The following is a 17,197-nucleotide window of genomic DNA, read 5'->3' as shown; positions in this document are numbered from 1 at the left end:
ATCTCATGAATAAGCGCACGAGAGAACCGCTTTTGCTTTGTCAACACTCACCAGTCGCCATGGGGTCAGCTGATCCGTGATGAACTAGGCTTCATAGATTACGGGCGGCGGGTCAAAGCTTCCCGAAGGCCGTCCAAGATCTGCAAGCAGCCAGGGCCAATACTGGGGATGCTAAAGAAACGTCGGACAGTATCGAAAACTATTGACCACGCATCATGACAAACCCTTGCCGGTCTCGAATTTCCCCTGAGGGAACTGCGAGGCCTAGACGAAGCCTTGAAACATGTACGCCGAGAACTAGTGAACAACATGGGAAACTTAATGAAATCGATGAGCACATTGCTCGCGAGAAAATAAAACTCACCGGCGGATGGTGATATGAACGCGGTATTGAGGAGAGAATAAAAACTTGGAAGACGAGAGCGGACTCGGTTCCGAATCGCTTCCTCTAACCGGGGAAGCCCTCCGATCCCAGATCGGTAGAGTAATGCGAAACCATCGATCGAGTCCTAAATGAAGACACCACGCTAGCTGACAGGATTAGGATCCTGTTCGGAAGCAAGGCATCACCATCGCCAGCATTCTGACCGCATTGGGCTTCATCATATCAACCCTGGTGGTGTCACTGACGCCTGCCGGCGGCGGTGGGGGTACCCCCACACCAACACCCACAGGTGGTGTCAAAGAGTGGATAAAAAAACTCGGGGAGGCCCTGGCTAAACTGGCTGGTAAGGCTGCCGGAGCCCTACCCGGCATCCTGGGTAGCATCGTCTCGTGGCTGCTGGGTGCTCTGGCTAAAACTGCCACGTGGCTTAGTCAAAACCTGTGGGCAGCCATTGTCGCCATGGTGGGTTTGGTGTACGTAGCGGCTAAGAAATTTTTAACCAAATAAGCCCCAAAGCTACCCCACCAACCACCAGGGCTGTTTTACGATCGATGTGCTGCTCCAGAACGTGTGGGGCAACCCCCACAGGGGGTGTTGGTTGAACCCTAGGCTCCGGGGGTGGCGCCACTATACCCGTTTCACCGGTCGTGGGTGGTGGGACGTGGGGGACGTTGACATCGAGGTTGACGTAACTTTTGGTCACGCGTGGCTACAACTATTTCGTTGTTGTAGCCCACCACTTTTTTTACTCTCAGTTGCATATCACTCGGAGCCATGTACAACCCCACGTCGAACACGTAGTCGACTTTCGACCTGGCATATTCCAACACGTCTTGGTAGCGTTTGATGGCACTCGGGAGATCAACTGGAGCATTGATAGCATCCTCTACGTTGACAACGAACTGTTTCTGAGCGTCGTAAGCAGTCCCCTTACCGATAATACTGGAACGCGTTTGCGTCTGCGCACCCAACACCGCCCACACGTACGTTCTAATCGAGTCGTTTAAGCGTTCAGTGCCGGCACGAGTAAACCCTTTCGACGTGTCCAACATAAACTTTTTCCAGTCATCCGCTGCCCTCCCTGATCAAACCTCCAGACTCTGTACTCCTTGTTGGCATTGAAAGCCATGTAACGGTCATCCCACTCGTTGGTTGTGAAGAGATGATACGACTTGTATCCCCAATCTTTCACCAGCAGTTTGCTGGCTTCCACAAGGGGCATTTGGTGAACGATGGGGATACCCAACCCGTGGTTCGGCCCCGGCAAACGCCAATCCGTCTTCGGGTTTAGTTCGAATTCGTTGCAAATACGTTCGTAGGCCCGCCTATCGTACTTGTTGTTTAATGGGTTCCATGCATTGTCCTGTGGGAGCGGGACGCTGATTTCTTTAAGGATACGCCTGACCTGGTAGTACACGTGGAACTTGAACACAGACTGACTCAGCGGTCCCACGCCGTGTGTCGGTCAATGTCACACCACACCCCGTTGTAGCGCACCACACGGCGAAGTTGAGTTGATTCTGCCAGAACTGCATCGGGTTGTTGAACCAAGCATGAACTACCTTAGCGTTAGTCACCGAAAATTTATACAGGCTGAACACATCTAAAAGCTGGGCGTTGAAATACATCCCATCAGCAACCGCGATCTTCATGGGTGAGAAATCTATGTCCAGTTTAGGGTAAAACACACCAGGGGAGTACGAGGATGCTCCTCCTTGGGAATACATTTTAAAACTATTATATAATGAGCATATATACTCTAACATGTACATAACACTTCCAGGAATAACGAGCGGCGAGGCAGTTCAGCTGGCGCGCCGATCGATGATACGTCCTGTCAACTCGAAGTCGCTCTGCGATATCACCTACCTACCGCAATGGACTAACATCAACGCCAGCAACAATAAGCTGTTCGTTAGTGGAACTTCGCAGCCAGATAACTGACGGCTACTACAGCGTGTGCTTTCGCTAAGCGATGAGGTCTTCAAACCCCTGGGAGCGAACTCAAGATGAACGACTCAAACGGCACAGTGGTGTTAATCAACAACGGAAGAAACTCCTTGAGGCTCGGCGGCCATTGGCGAAGACACTCGGTATATCACCTGACGAGATAAAACCAACAACAACCGTCACAGGCACAAAGTTACCCGACCTAGTACCGTGCGAGCTGTACATTCATCTAGGTCAGGTGAGCAATAACGCACAACATTCAAGGGGTCACCCTTCCACTATACTGAGAGCCGTGCGGTGAAAACGAGAGAAATACAACGACGGTAGAACCGAGTCGTTTTCACCGCGGCAGTATAAGAGGTTGACTCAGGGTAACATACCTGAGCTGATAATATCGGTGTTAGATATAAATCATAATCCCGTGAATATAGGATACCTCAGCTTAACGCTTCACATAAAATGACCAGCGCACAAGGGCCCGGGGTGAAAAAATGCGTCAATGTGGGGATCTCCGACCTCGGGGACACACGCGGTTTCGGCGCTCCCGAGTAGATGGTAAATTGTACGCCTTGCAACTGAAAAACAACATTTACAAGCGTTGAAATCCTCCGGTGGAGCCCTAGGTGATATAGTAGATACCTCAAGAGCGGTAGTCAACACTAAGTACACCCTAGTCACCACCGTAATGATAATTGGATAATATACCCATCGTTCGGGGGCAAATTGTTCGACTTAGACGATGTTGAGAGCACTACCGTCGCCCGAAACCAGCCATATACGCTCGTCTTCACCGAAGATGACAAGTGGGTGTTGATACCAGATAAAGACGACTGGTTTCTCAATATTAGGCTCGGCTCCCCCTACGTGTTCACGGATAACAAAGACAACCACCTAAACAAAGTCGTTAACAACGGAACCCTGCTCGCGTGGCTTCGTCCCGACTCAGAGACGTAGCGTAGTCATCAGCCCAGTCGCCAGTATGGCAGCCCACATGCTATCGAGTAAAGCGGGCATGCAAAACGTGACATTGCAGTTGGTGTCTGAATTTGAAGGCGTGGTCAGGATACTAGAGAGTCTACCGGCGAACTCAACACTGATCATCAAAGTCTACCTAGGGGGAACCATCGGGGAATGATGTCGAGATCGTGAAGGGGATCAAACTTGGGTGGGTGAAACGACACCAGTATCACGTTTGCACAGTTTACGTGCGGGTGGGTGTCGGCTCCAACACCAGTCTGCAGGGTGTCACCGTGATCGTGGAAAACACTATATCACTAACCAAGATCTTCCTACCTGACAACATACACTTCATGGGGGGTGAAGTTAACCCCTGAACTATTATCAGAAAACCAGTTGGAAATTATCTCGTAATAGTATTATAGCAATGACCAGTCATCACCCCAACACCACGCTTAACGACCTAGGGGACATGGAGGGATTCGATCAGCCTGGTGATGAAGGTGGCTCATACATCCTACACTTGAAAGACAACGTGTATAGGCGGGCAGCAATGGCCGATCATCTGCCCAAACTCACACTCAGGGACCTAGAGGGATTCGATCAGCCTGGTTCGGAAGACGCCTTGTACGTCCTACAATTAATAGGTGGTGTGTACATGCTGATGAGCCTGCCAGACGACTTTATGAGAAATCTACACAACCACTTTATGGAGTCCGAATGGTTGCTCAACATAACCCTCACCACACCTTACGTGTCTTTTCATGATGGTAGGTTTATCGCTGAAATTAAGAACAGCGGTATCTTGCTCGGGGGGGGTTTCAACCCGACGGCTATAAACAAATTAGAATTTCCCAAATCCCAAATCACCCTGGTTACATGTTAGATCTACCCAGGGGCACGGCACAGTTATCGTTTAAGATATACTCTGACCTACCATTTCCTAAGTTTATGCCCCCAGGCTCCACATTAATCATAATACTCTTTTTAAAAAACGTCCGTATGAAGTACTCATTGGGCCTTTTATCTGGGGTGAGCATACAACTTGGTCATGTTGGCTTTAACCCTGACTACCATTGTAATATCATTATACGACGGGACTCGAGTGGGGGGTTGCTGCCCCCCTTAATAAGCTCCAAGATATTTAGGGTAGGTAGCCAAGGATTACCTATTGACCTTTCCACTATTCACCTATCTGAGGATGTAGGCCTTATAAACTTCAAGTACGTTGATCGGTTATTAACTGATACCCAATTAAAAAATATTTCCCCAGATATATTATAGGCACGCAGAATGGGGCTATACCCAGTCGTAGAGGAAGTAGCGAAGACCCTGGAAACCGTAGATGGGTTCCGCTTGAGGCAGTTATGTGATGTGAAACGCCAACTAGAACAAGACCGCGACACGCGGAAAGCACTATGTAAAAAAGTACCATAGAGCTTTCAATATCGTGGACGGGGCTGACGCTGCCCTTATGGCAACCAGCATGGGGCTGGGAGCGGCAGGTGTTGGGTTGTTAGCTACCATCGTGGCTGCACCTATAGTACTAGGTATTGAAATAACAGCTGGGGTGGCAGGGGTGTTAGGGTTGGTGCTTAAGTTGGCATCACGTAGACTGCATCGTAAGGCATTGAAACACGACGAGATCAGAGTTCTGGCTGAAGCAAAGCTGAACACAGTAAGTGAGCGTATTTCCACTGCACTCACTGACAGTAAGATCTCAGAGGAGGAGTTTAGTTCAATCCTCTCTGAACTCACAAAATATAACGAAATGAAACAAGAGATTCGATCCAAGTCTCGTAAGTCTGCTATCAGCGAGGATGATAAAAAAAAGTACATAGAACAAGGGGTGAAAAAAGCCCGGCAAGCCTTTATTACAAACACCAAGGAGATCATAGGCGATTCACATTAAACTGTTTCATCGAAGTAAACATGGCATAGTGCCATAGCGGCACGTTAGACGCAGCCCATGCAATCCCAGGATACCAACACACTCCAGCCATGCCCCCGCGGCTAGGAGGTGCGTTCGCATCCCCCAACTTTTGTAGTAGGGGTAATGGCAGCAAGAGCTAAGGGTCCGACCAAAGCCTTACTTGTGAAATAAGGCTTTGCAGAGGCTTTGGTTGAAAGTGATCCAGAACCGCTATCGACCCAAACTTTTTCATAGTAGGGGAAATGGTAGCAAGAGCTAAGGGCCCGACAAAAGCCTTATTTACCAAATAAGGCTTTGCAGAGGCTTTTGTTGAAAGTGATCCAGAACCCCCATTGTATATACTACTTACTCACTCACTGCACCAACCAACCTCACTCACTCACTCACTCACTCACTCAACCAACCGACCATCCTCACTCAACCACTCACTTACTCTCTCATTCACTCAACCATCAACATACCCACCAAACCATGCAGTTACAATTTAGTATCATGGAAGTGGAGACAACACTCTCCTCTAAAACTTCAATAACCTGAATCTCAAAGAAAGGAGATGAAACATTACAACCATGCTTCTGAGTGTAGATTCAGGACATTCAAAAGCAGATAAGAGAATAATGAAGTTTATTTTCCCAGGAAGAACTTCAGCACCAGGATGTGGGCAGCAGGATGCAGCTGAGCGTGGAGGATCTGGACTGTGACACGGATTGTCTGTATGCTGTGTCCGGGCTCCAACACAGCAGGGCTGGGATGGTGTGGTCGTCGGGGCTGCGAACAGTCTGTAAGCAAGAAAATCAATCTTTAGCTATGACTAAGTGTTGAGACAAAATATATGTTTTAAGAAATCCTTTTTTTTTTCAATATAAGTTAGTTCTTCAGATCATCTTGTGTGGATGGTGTCCCTGTGAATGGGGTGTTGTATGGAAGGTAACACCTCGTGTGTTCCATGGTTATCTAATGGTTTGAGCGGTGGGGTAGGCTAGTGGTTAAAGTGTTCGCTCTTCACTCCAAAGACCCGGGTTCGATTCCCCACATGGGTACAATGTATGCCGCCCATTTCTGGTGTCCACCACTGTGATGTTGCTGCAATATTGTTAAAAGTGGCATAAAGACATACTCACTCACTCACTCATCTATTGATTATGGATGTAATTTTTTATTCATCATTCTGAAAAATTGGCATTATAACTCGCACCCTTGTGTCTTTTGACACAATATATCAACACACCAATTTTTTTAAGTACCCTGCATGTTGTGGAGTTTAACATTTGATTGTTTCGTAGTATGTTTCATATGATGAAAGATAAGGGTGAGATTGTGTATACTTATGTTTAGTTTTTGCAGATGAAGGAATTTTCAGACATCGACCAGACCATACCTTCATCTCAGTATATTTTGAAATTTGGGGGAGCAAATTATGTTTTTCAGTGCACACTGTGTAGAAAATGTGATCCCAAAACAGAATGGTGAAATGAATGCCCTCGATGTAAAATATAACAGTTTGATTAATTAATGCGGGTTTTCTACAATTAAGATGTTTGAATCCTGTTTGAATCCCGTTTGAATCCTCTTTGAATCCTGTTCCAATCCTGTTTCAATCCCGTTTCAATCCTGTTTGAATCCCGTTTGAATCCCGTTTGAATCCTGTTTGGATCCTGTTTGAATCCCGTTTGAATCCTGTTTCAGTTGTGGAAGCAAACAAACCACAAGATGACACAAAAATAGTGGTCATTGTCGTCGTCTTTGTGGTCATACTACTAGTAGCGGCTTTTACAATGTAAGTCATCATCAGGATATTAGTCCTTTTTCTGAATTCATGTTTAGATTCAGCATCACTTTAACTCCTCCATAGAGAAGGATCACTTTGCAGCATCACTTTAACTCATGCTTAGATTCAGCATGAGTTTAACACACTAAGATTCAGCATGATTTAGCTCACACTCAGATGCAGCGTGAGTTTAACACACGCTTAGATTCAGCATGAGTTTAACACACACTCAGATTCTGTATGAGTTTAACTCACACTCAGATTCAGCATGAGTTTAACAAACGCTTTGATTCAGCATGAGTTAAACACATGCTCAGATTCAGCATGAGTTTATAGCATGCTTAGATTCAGCATGAGTTTAACAGTTGTTTTTAAGAATGAAGTAACATCTCCCTAAAAGAGTTCCAGTACCATCAGACCAGTGTTACTAATACTGTTCTGTTCATCTCTCTACAAGAGTTCCACTACCATCAGACCAGTGTTTCTAATACTGTTCTGTTCATCTCTCCACAAGAGCTCCACTACCATCAGACCAGTGTTACTAATACTGTTCTGTTCAAAGTGAACTCCCAGGTGGCATGAGCCCCTGCACAACCCTGTATTTTGTAAAACTGGAACTGTAGTTGTGATACGTGTTGAAGTAACAGTCGTGGTGATATTGTAGTTGCTGCCTCTGGATGAAGAAGAAAGGAATGTGTGGTAACTACACCATTCATCTCCCCGATTACAAGCATCTTCTTGTGGAAAGCAAGGTGAATATCGACCCATCAACATAATGTCAGTAACCTTAGTCATACAAGTGTATAAAGTAGCTCAGGCTACAGTCATTTGTTTCACAGGCCTCTTGTCAGTAACAATGTAGATGAACAAAGCGTTTTTATAAATTTTATAGTATCCTGAAGCTGTTGGCATTCCTTATAGTCCGTTTGGTTCAAAAGCGGACCAATGAATTGCAGTCTAACTCGAAAACTGATGAAAATATAATACTCAATGAAACATCAGACCAACTCTGTGAGTTTTTTGCAGAATGTATGTCCTGAAAATAAAAGTTGTTTAACAATCCATTATCAAAATTTTGTCACAGTTCCATATTTGATACGAGGGAGGAGTGCAAATTAAAGAGAGGAACAGCCAGCTGTACGTGAAGCACGTGCACAAGTGAGGACAAAGCTATTGATTCATTTACCTGTGCCATGCCGTCTCCATCCTTTCTCGCACACCTGGCTGTTCATCTTTTTTTTCACTCCTACCTTGTATCTATGGAATCCTAGAAGGGACATTGTCGCTATGTCGCATTGTCGCGTTGTCAAAAACAAGTAAAGGGAGGCAAAATAAACCAAAACGCGACACGCGACACGCGACATTACGACATCGCGACAACGCGACATTTCGCCCATTTGTCGCATTGTCGCGTTTTGAATAATATTTTTCTATTCCTCCAAAGGGCGACACGCGACAGAGCGACAATTTTCAAGGTCAAAATATGTCGTGTTGTCGCGCGTCGCCCTATCTAAGATGTGTAAAAAGAAGCCTTAAATTCACTAAAACGCGACACGCGACAATGCGACATATTATATTGTTGCGTGTCGCGTTTTCACCCTTTTCGATTACCGGTGCGCATGCGTAGAAAGTCAATATGTCTACGCATGCGCAGACAATGTTATACTCTATTTCACACTTCAGTGGTCTTTTGCTACCTCCAATGGTTTTTTACAATGAAGTAGTACACGTAATGATAATGGGGGCTGCTTTTCTTGAACTTAATGGAAATCTTTCATTGTTGCTTTGAAAATTATTGTGTATATTGTAAATGTATTTGGCCAATCAAGTGTGTTTTAGCAGCAAGACAAGTTACTAGCGCTACTATTCATTGTAATCCCGGCACATGGTGGCTCTGTTATTCAAGGCCAGGCAATTTGCTGTGCAGAGTTGTGTCTCACACACTCATCACTTTGAACATTTCACCTATATCATGCTCACAGGTTGTGAAAAAACTCAAATATTGTTAAAATTCAGGCCACATCGGCAGAAACATCAAGTGATGTCCACGAATGGGTCACTATGTTCCACAGTGTGGCTCCTCAGAGAGATTCTTGGTACAGTCCTGTCCGACGCTGATGAACTTGTTCAGCCAGCAGTGGATGGATACCAGGTAGAATGAGATGGTAATATCACTTAACCATCCAGCACCTCAAATACAATTTTGGTCGACTTTGAACGTGATATTCTTCTTGGGAAAACGCCATACAAATGAAATGTTATGATTATGATTTTAAAAGCGGTCAAATCGCTTAGCAGAGTTGGAGTGCCAGAAATCAACCCTCGCTCGCTCGCTCGCTCCCTCCACTCCACTCATCTCCACTCCACTCTACTCCACACCACTTCGCTCCACTCCACTCACTCACTCATTCCACACCACTCCGCTCCACTCACTCACTCATTCCACTCCACTCCACTCCACTCCACTCCGCTCCGCTCCTCTCCTCTCCACTCCACTCCACTCCGCTCACTGACTCACTTCTCACACTCACTCATTCCTCTCCTCTCCACTCCACTCCTCTCCACTCCGCTCCGCTCCACTCCACTTCGCTCCTCTCCGCTCCGCTCACTCACTCACTTCTCTCACTCACTCATTCCGCTCCACTCAACTCAGTTCTCTCACTCACTCATTCCGCTCCACTCCACTCCACCCATTCACTCACTCCGCTCCCCGCTCCACAGCAGTCACTCATTCACTCACTCATTCCACTCCTCTCCACTCCACTCCGCTCAACTCCACTCCAATCCAATCCAATCCGCCTGCTCTCTACTCCACTCCACTCCACTCCACTCCACTCCAATCCAATCCAATCTAAACATCGAAAAGTAATCATGCTTGTGATAGTAGTGGAGAGTAGAGTAGAGTAGTGGAGAGTAGAGTAGAGTAGTGGAGAGTAGAGTAGAGTAGAGTAGAGTAGAGTAGTGGAGAGTAGAGTAGAGTAGAGTAAACTAGAGTAGAGTAGTGGAGAGTAGAGTAGAGTAGAGTAGAGTAGTGTAGAGTAGAGTAGAGTAGTGGTGAGTAGAACAGTGGAGAGGAGAGGAGATGAGAGGAGGTAGTGAAGAGCAGAGTAGAGAGTGCAGAGTAGAGGAGCAGAGTAGAGTAGAGAGAGTAGAGTAGAGGAGAGCAGAGCAGAGTGGAGAGTAGAGTAGAGTAGAGAGTGTGGAGAGTAGAGTAGAGGAGTGGTGAGTAGAACAGTGGACAGGAGAGGAGATGAGAGGAGAGGAGTGGAGAGGAGAGGAGAGGAGCGGAGGGGAGAGGTGCGGAGTTGAGAGGAGAGGAGCGGAGAGGAGAGTGGAGAGGAGCCGAGAGGAGAGGGGAGGAGAAGACAGGAGAGGAGAGGAGTGGAGAGGAGAGGAGAGGGGTGGAGTGGACAGGAGCGGGGTGGAGAACAGCGGAGCGGAGCGTAGTGGTGTGGAGCGGAGCGGAGTGAGAGGAGTGAGAGAGGGAGGGTTGGTTTCTGCCACTCCAAGGGTACGCAACTCTGCTAAGCGATTTCATCGTTTCTAATATCATAATGATAACAGTCCATTTGTATGGTGTTTTCCCAAGAAGAATATCACGTTCAAAGCCGACCTAAACTGTCTTTGAGGTGCTGGATGATTAAGTGATATTACCATCTCATTCTACCTGGTATCCATCCACTGCTTGTTGAACAGAGGCAGATGTCGGACAAATTCATCAGCGTCGGACAGGACTGTACCAAGAAACTCTGTCAGGAGCAACACTGTCGAACATAGTGACTCATTGGAGGACTGAATTTTAACAATATTTGAGTTTTTTCACAACCTGTGAGCTTGATATAGGTGAAATGGTCAAAGTGATGAATGTGTATGGTGCTGGGATTCGAACCTATCATCATAGTTATCTAGTGTGACTAAGAGACACAACCCTGCATAGCAAATTGCCTCGCCTTGAAAGACAGGGCCACCGTGTGCCGTCATTACAATGAATAGTAGCGCTAATAATTTGTCTGGCTGCTAAACACACTTGATTGGCTAAACACAGTTACAATATATAAAATAATAAAGCAACAATGAAAGATTTCCACTAAGTTCAAGAAAAGCAGCCCCCATTGCCATTACGAGCACAACTTCATTGTAAAAACCATTGGAGGTAACAAAAGACCAGTGAAGTCTGAAATAGAGTATAACATTGTCTGCGCATGCGTAGACTAATTGACTTTCTACACATGCGCACCGGTATAAAGGGCAAAACGCGACAATGCGACATGTCGCATTGTTGCGTGTCGCGTTTTAGTCATATGTTATAATACATACTATACTCAATATTTTAACAAAGTGCGACACGCGACAATGCGACAACGCGACATTTCATCAAAATGTCGTGTTGTCGGATTGTCGCATTGTCGCGATGTCGCGTTTTAGTAAATTTTTAGGCTGTTTTACACATCTTTCATATAGGGCGACAACGCGACATATTTTGACCTTGAAAAATTGTCGCTGTGTCGCGTGTCACCCTTTTAAGGAATGAAAAAATATATTATTCAAAACGCGACACGCGACATCACGACAAATGGGCGAATTGTCGCATTGCCCCGATGTCGCGTGTTGCGTTTTGTTTAATTTTGCTTGTATTTGAGAGGGTGACAACGCGACAATGAGACAATGTCCGTTCCAGGTTTCCATATGTATCAAATAGTCAACTGTGTAAATATTTTAATGATAGTTTGTTAAACAACGTTTTAGGTTAAGAACATAAATTCTGAAAAAAACTCACAGATTGACAACTCCAGCTCACGCAGGTTCAAAGTTAGAATGACTAAATCAAAAGCACATATTTCGCTTATCTTGTACATTTTTTGAATTTTGTTAGATTGTTTCATATGTTTCCAGTCTGACACAAAAGAGGATGTAGCAGCTATAAAACCCCAGGTGTCTAGAGATAGCGGCAACGTCAGCATGGGCACTGATGCCAGTCTTGGGGCAGTGAGGCAGTCTAAAGTCATTAGCCAGTCGCATACATCAGTCAAGATTGATGCAAACCCACCAGAAATACCTGGAATGTCTACAGAAGTTCATGGAGAATCATCCGAAGAAAGGACAGAGTCATCACATGCTCCAGGAACAACATCCGCATCAGGGGGATTGCAGCCATCTCCAGAAGGACCACAACCATCTTCAGGAGGTCCTCGACCAATTCCAGAAAAACTTAACCGACACCACAGGGGAGAGCATGTGGGACAACTCGGGACAAAGAGCTGTTTCCGAGTACAGACAGTTTGCTGCAGTGGAAGACAGATGTGTTCAGGACTGTTCGGCAGAGGAACTTGATGACCTAAGTGGAATGAATGTGGATGAACAAACCACTGACGATTTCCATTCCTCATCTGAATCTGTCATTTATGTGACTAGTTCCTACTCATAGTCTGGGCCTTCAGCTTCATCTTACTTGATTCAGAGTCCAGTTGTCAGGAGTCCAGTAGCCAGGAGTCCAGTCGACCTCTGATACATTTTAAGCACCCAAAGGGCAGAAACTTTACAAAGAAAGCGTCACAATATTCCTAATGAAGTTAGTCTGAAAAGATCTGATCCCTGCAGTTGCAAGTGTGACAAAATTAGTTCTCACATGAAGTACACATAGTGCAATACATACATTTATCATCCAATACAATTTTCCAGAGGAGATATTGCTTGTCAAAGATCAAGCGATATCTCCTAGGAGATATCGTTTTGTAAGTTTTGAGCTAATTGCTGATTGGTCAATATTTCTGGACTACTTTCATCTCCTCTAGCTGTAAACAAAGATGGCTGCTGCAATTAAGTCATTTTTTTACAGGTGACAAAGTTTCAATTGATGGATATGGCCAAGCCATTATTACTTCCTATGTAGGTGAGGGAAGGTATATCTGTTCAATAGATGGAATTGATTGGACAGTGGAAGTGATGGAAACTCGACTATCATTAATTGCCCCACCCACCTTGACAACATCAGGTGAGCAGACGTCATCAGCTATGTCAAACATGTACTAATACTACAACATCAGCTACAACATCTCATGCTACTCTGACGCCCCAGGATTTAAACAAGAACAACAATGTAAACTCAAGATTCGCACAAGTGATGACAATGATGTTGACAAGCTGATACTAGATGCAAGAAAACAAAAACACCGCTCGAAAAACTCTCCGTGACACAAATCTGGTGTCCCAGTTTCTCGTCACGCTTGGCGAAACACGCCTTATTCATGTCATATACCCCCACCCCACCCCTGGAACTCAACAACTATCTCTGCAAATTAATCGTGTCTACCAAAGGGTCGATGGTAACGAATTCGAGAACCAATTCCCTTCGTGGAATAAACTCATCTGTCGATATTTACGGCGACATACCTATGTACACACTCCGGGGAGCGTCGATTTCACTAAATACAAGAATGTCTGCAAAACAAAAACTAAAGTCGCTATGGAAAGGAAACTTACCCAATAGATCTGTTGCGATCACTGACGAAGAAATACAGCAGTTTTGGGGCGAAGCAGCAGCTTGGATATTCATCACCAGAATCCATACTAAACTCCCCCTGTGGTTTAACAACACTATCCATTTCGGCTTGAGGGGAAGCCACGAGCATAAACAGATGAAGTGGGGGATGTTGAATTGAAAGTGGACAGTAATGGCCGGGAATTCCTAGAACTTGCTGAGAGGGACTCAAAAACACGCCAGAGGGATCAAACAGGTACCCGGGTTGTCAGTCCAAAATGTGAGCTCTTCCCAATAATAAAGAGCAGTGCCCGGTCGAGATGTTTAAAGCCTACAAAGCACTTGCGCCCGGTTGGCTATAGCTACCCAGAGTCTCCATTTTATGTGTCCTGCACCACTGTAAAACCCACCTGTTGACTCGGTGTGGTTCAAACGACAACCAGTTGGCATCCATAAACTGGAGTCGTTTATGAAGCGTATGTCAACAGCAGCTGGTCTGTCAAGTGACCGAAAACTTACGAGCGACAACAATGTCCCGCCGTCACATATAATGCAGATCACTGGGCACAAAAATATCCAAAGTATCAATAACTATTCTCACATCAGTGATGCACAGCACAGCGAGATATAATCCATTCTCTCAAATTCAGATTCTTCAGATTCAGGCCAGCTGGTCCCATGTTATAGCGAGGCAAGGGGGATGTAAGGCCCCCGCCATAACGACTGTTGCTTGTCCATGACATATGCTTCCAACACCACTTGTGTTTCTAGCAAGAGAAACCACCTCCAGTCAGTATTTGGCTCTAGTTACATTGCAGGGGGGTCTTTCACCGTAAATGTCAACAACTTTTCCTCTGACAAGCGTCGTAGACTGTCATTGAGAGTGACACTGACTCCGAGTGAAGTGTTGCTACCGCCATGCTTGGTTTCGAACTGACTTGTGCGAGATTTGAAATGTTTGAAAGTTTCTTCTTTGAGGTCGAAAGAGTTATTTTGTTCATGATTTGTTTTAACCACATAAAATTTAACTTGCAATGCCCCCGCGAAATGGTGACAAGTATGCGCATTGCATAATTTAAAGCCAAAACTGTTAGCACTATTTTGTTATGTGCTTGCTTTTTATGACGTAACGTTTTCAATCGTTCCCTCTTCCATCACTCTTGTTTACGCGGATGTATTCATACGCAAGTCCTCAAAATGAACTTGTTACAGATGACGTTTCGTTTTTATTTTCTTTCAACGACAAATTAAGTGTGATATTGGGTGATAAATAGAATCTCACCCTCGTGTCTTTTGAACTCGGAGTTTTCTCACTTTTATCAACTCGTGGTGATATATTTGATATCAAAACACACTCGGGTGAGATTCTCTATATGTGTCCTCCAGCAAGCAAATCACCATGACACTCCCACTACTGCCAGGAGAGATTGTGGATGTATAAAGTGACCGAATATGCATGAAGACCGTGTCTGTATGAAGACTGTGTCTGCATGGAGACTGTCTCTGTATGGAGACTGTGTCTGTATGGAGACTGTGTCTGTATAGTGACTGTGTCTGTATAGTGACTGTGTCTGTATGGAGACTGTGTCTGTATAGTGACTGTGTCTGTATGGAGACTGTGTCTGTATAGTGACTGTGTCTGTATGGAGATTGTGTCTGCATGGAGAATGTGTCTGTATGGAGACTGTGTCTGTATGGAGACTGAGTCTGTATGGAGATTGTGTCTGTATGGAGACTGTGTCTGTATGGAGATAGTGTCTGTATGGATACTGTGTCTGTATGGAGATAGTGTCTGTATGGATACTGTGTCTGTATGGAGATAGTGTCTGTATGGATACTGTGTCTGTATGGAGACTGTGTCTGTATGGAGATAGTGTCTGTATGGATACTGTGTCTGTATGGAGACTTTGTCTGTATGGAGATCGTGTCTGTATGGAGAATGTGTCTGTATGGAGATTGTGTCTGTATGGAGACTGTCTGAATGGAGAATGTGTCTGTATAATTACACCTTCAAGTAAATTCAACATGTATGAGTGGGTATTTTTATTACAAGAACATGAATGCTATATACATTAGTATGACAGCAGGTAACATATCAAGCAGGCATCTGCATTTTGCACTCGTTGCAACTTCATCAGCTGGACATTGGTGGCGCCCACTAGGAGTGACTTGCAATAGTCGAGTCTGGATGTTACCAGTGAGATGACGAGAGTTGCTGCAAACCTAGTAGACATGTATTTGCGAATGTTCCCGATGTTTCTTAAAGCAGTTTTTGTAAGGTTGTTGACGTGAGAGTCCAGTGAGAGGTCAGAGTCCACTCTAATGCCAAGATTTTTGACAGTGGAAGAAACTGGAATGAGGGCGTTCCCAACAGGTAAGTTTTGAATATTCGTCTCTCGGCGATGTTGTTTAGTGCCAACCAGAATACATTCACTCTTTGAATCATTAAGCTTCAGTCTATTCTGAAACATCCAGGATTTGATGTCTTTGCAGCACTCAGCCAGATGCAGGACTGCTTCACGAGCACTAGTAGGGGAAGGTTGGAGTAACTTGTTTAACTGGGAGTTCTCGGGATATTGTTACCGACCAATGGAGTAGCTGTCTATCATGGATCCAAGTTCTTTAATATATAAAGTAAAAAGGACTGGCCCCAGGACGGAACCTTGTGGAACTCTATATTCAAGATGTTGTTTATCAGAGGATCCCTCAGCGACTATGACAGCGACTATGACATATCACAAGATCATACATGAATAAAAAAATACATTAATTACACAGTTAAACCCAAAACAAGTAATATATAAAATCTCACTCTCACTCTTTTCATTTCAACCCACGTTTATTCCTCTTACGTATCGAGTTCTAATCGATTTCCAAACACTAAGTTAAGAAGAAACTTGTATGCAAAAGTATTTAGAATCAAACAAACAACTACAGTAGTATATCTATCTGTTAAGATCTGGTCGGACTAGATCTTCAGCAACTTCTGCTTGTAAAAAGTGACAGATTGGACCACTTGGGTCAGTGCAGCGAAGCAACGAGAAATGCCGTCATGTCGTTAAAGATATGCTGTTTGTGCCAAGGAAGAGCATCCACTGTCAAGGTGTTGGACATTATCTGTGAATTCATTGTACAGTTGACAGTTCATGCAAATATTTTCTTTTAGAATCACATCTTGGCGATTGCGAGTGGGAAGTAACTGGTCTTGAGCAACAAAATGGAAGCCTTCTGTTTCACATTTAAGACCAGCCGATTTCATCCAGGTGAAGGACTCGGTTCGTTTGCTATTCTGTTCCATGTACACACATGTTCTGCATGTACACACGATGCAATGCCTTCTCAGAAAGCTTCTCTAGAAATGACCGAATCTGGGCAGACTTGGTGATGGACTTCACCTGGTTTACTCTCACCGCTGTACCGTCCAGTGAGGGAGTGAGTTAATACTTAACGTCAGATCGGCAATATCTCAGCCATATCGTGACGAAAACAATTTATACAATAAAAAGGAAAACATTTTGGCGAGGAAAACTTGTCGACGATGGACCGTAAAACTACTAGAGTATCACAGATATGAACATAAAGCTAGCATGTAAAACTAAAATATTTTAAGTAAAGAAGACAATGCAATATAAAACACGGGCTGTAGATCGTCAACAACTGAAGGTAGATCACCATAGTACCGTCCAGTAGAGCATCACCATCAACAAAATCAACCTCAAATTTGAG

At 44.8% G+C, this 17,197-nt stretch overlaps 1 protein-coding gene across 1 annotated transcript; it reads left to right on the top strand.

The window, feature by feature from the left end:
- The first annotated feature begins 5,716 nt into the window (after positions 1-5,716).
- LOC124263692 lies at positions 5,717-7,769 on the top strand. Its single transcript, XM_046698354.1, has 3 exons — positions 5,717-6,006; positions 6,912-7,002; positions 7,658-7,769. Exons 1-3 carry the CDS (start codon positions 5,895-5,897, stop codon positions 7,767-7,769), a joined length of 315 nt encoding a protein of 104 aa, XP_046554310.1. The 5' UTR covers positions 5,717-5,894.
- The last annotated feature ends 9,428 nt before the right edge of the window (positions 7,770-17,197 follow it).

The sequence above is a fragment of the Haliotis rubra genome, unplaced genomic scaffold (genome assembly GCF_003918875.1).
Source record: "Haliotis rubra isolate DU_JTF1 unplaced genomic scaffold, ASM391887v1 Scf895, whole genome shotgun sequence".
Taxonomy (NCBI): Eukaryota; Metazoa; Mollusca; class Gastropoda; order Lepetellida; family Haliotidae; genus Haliotis; species Haliotis rubra.
This window is presented reverse-complemented; position numbering and strand designations above follow the sequence as displayed.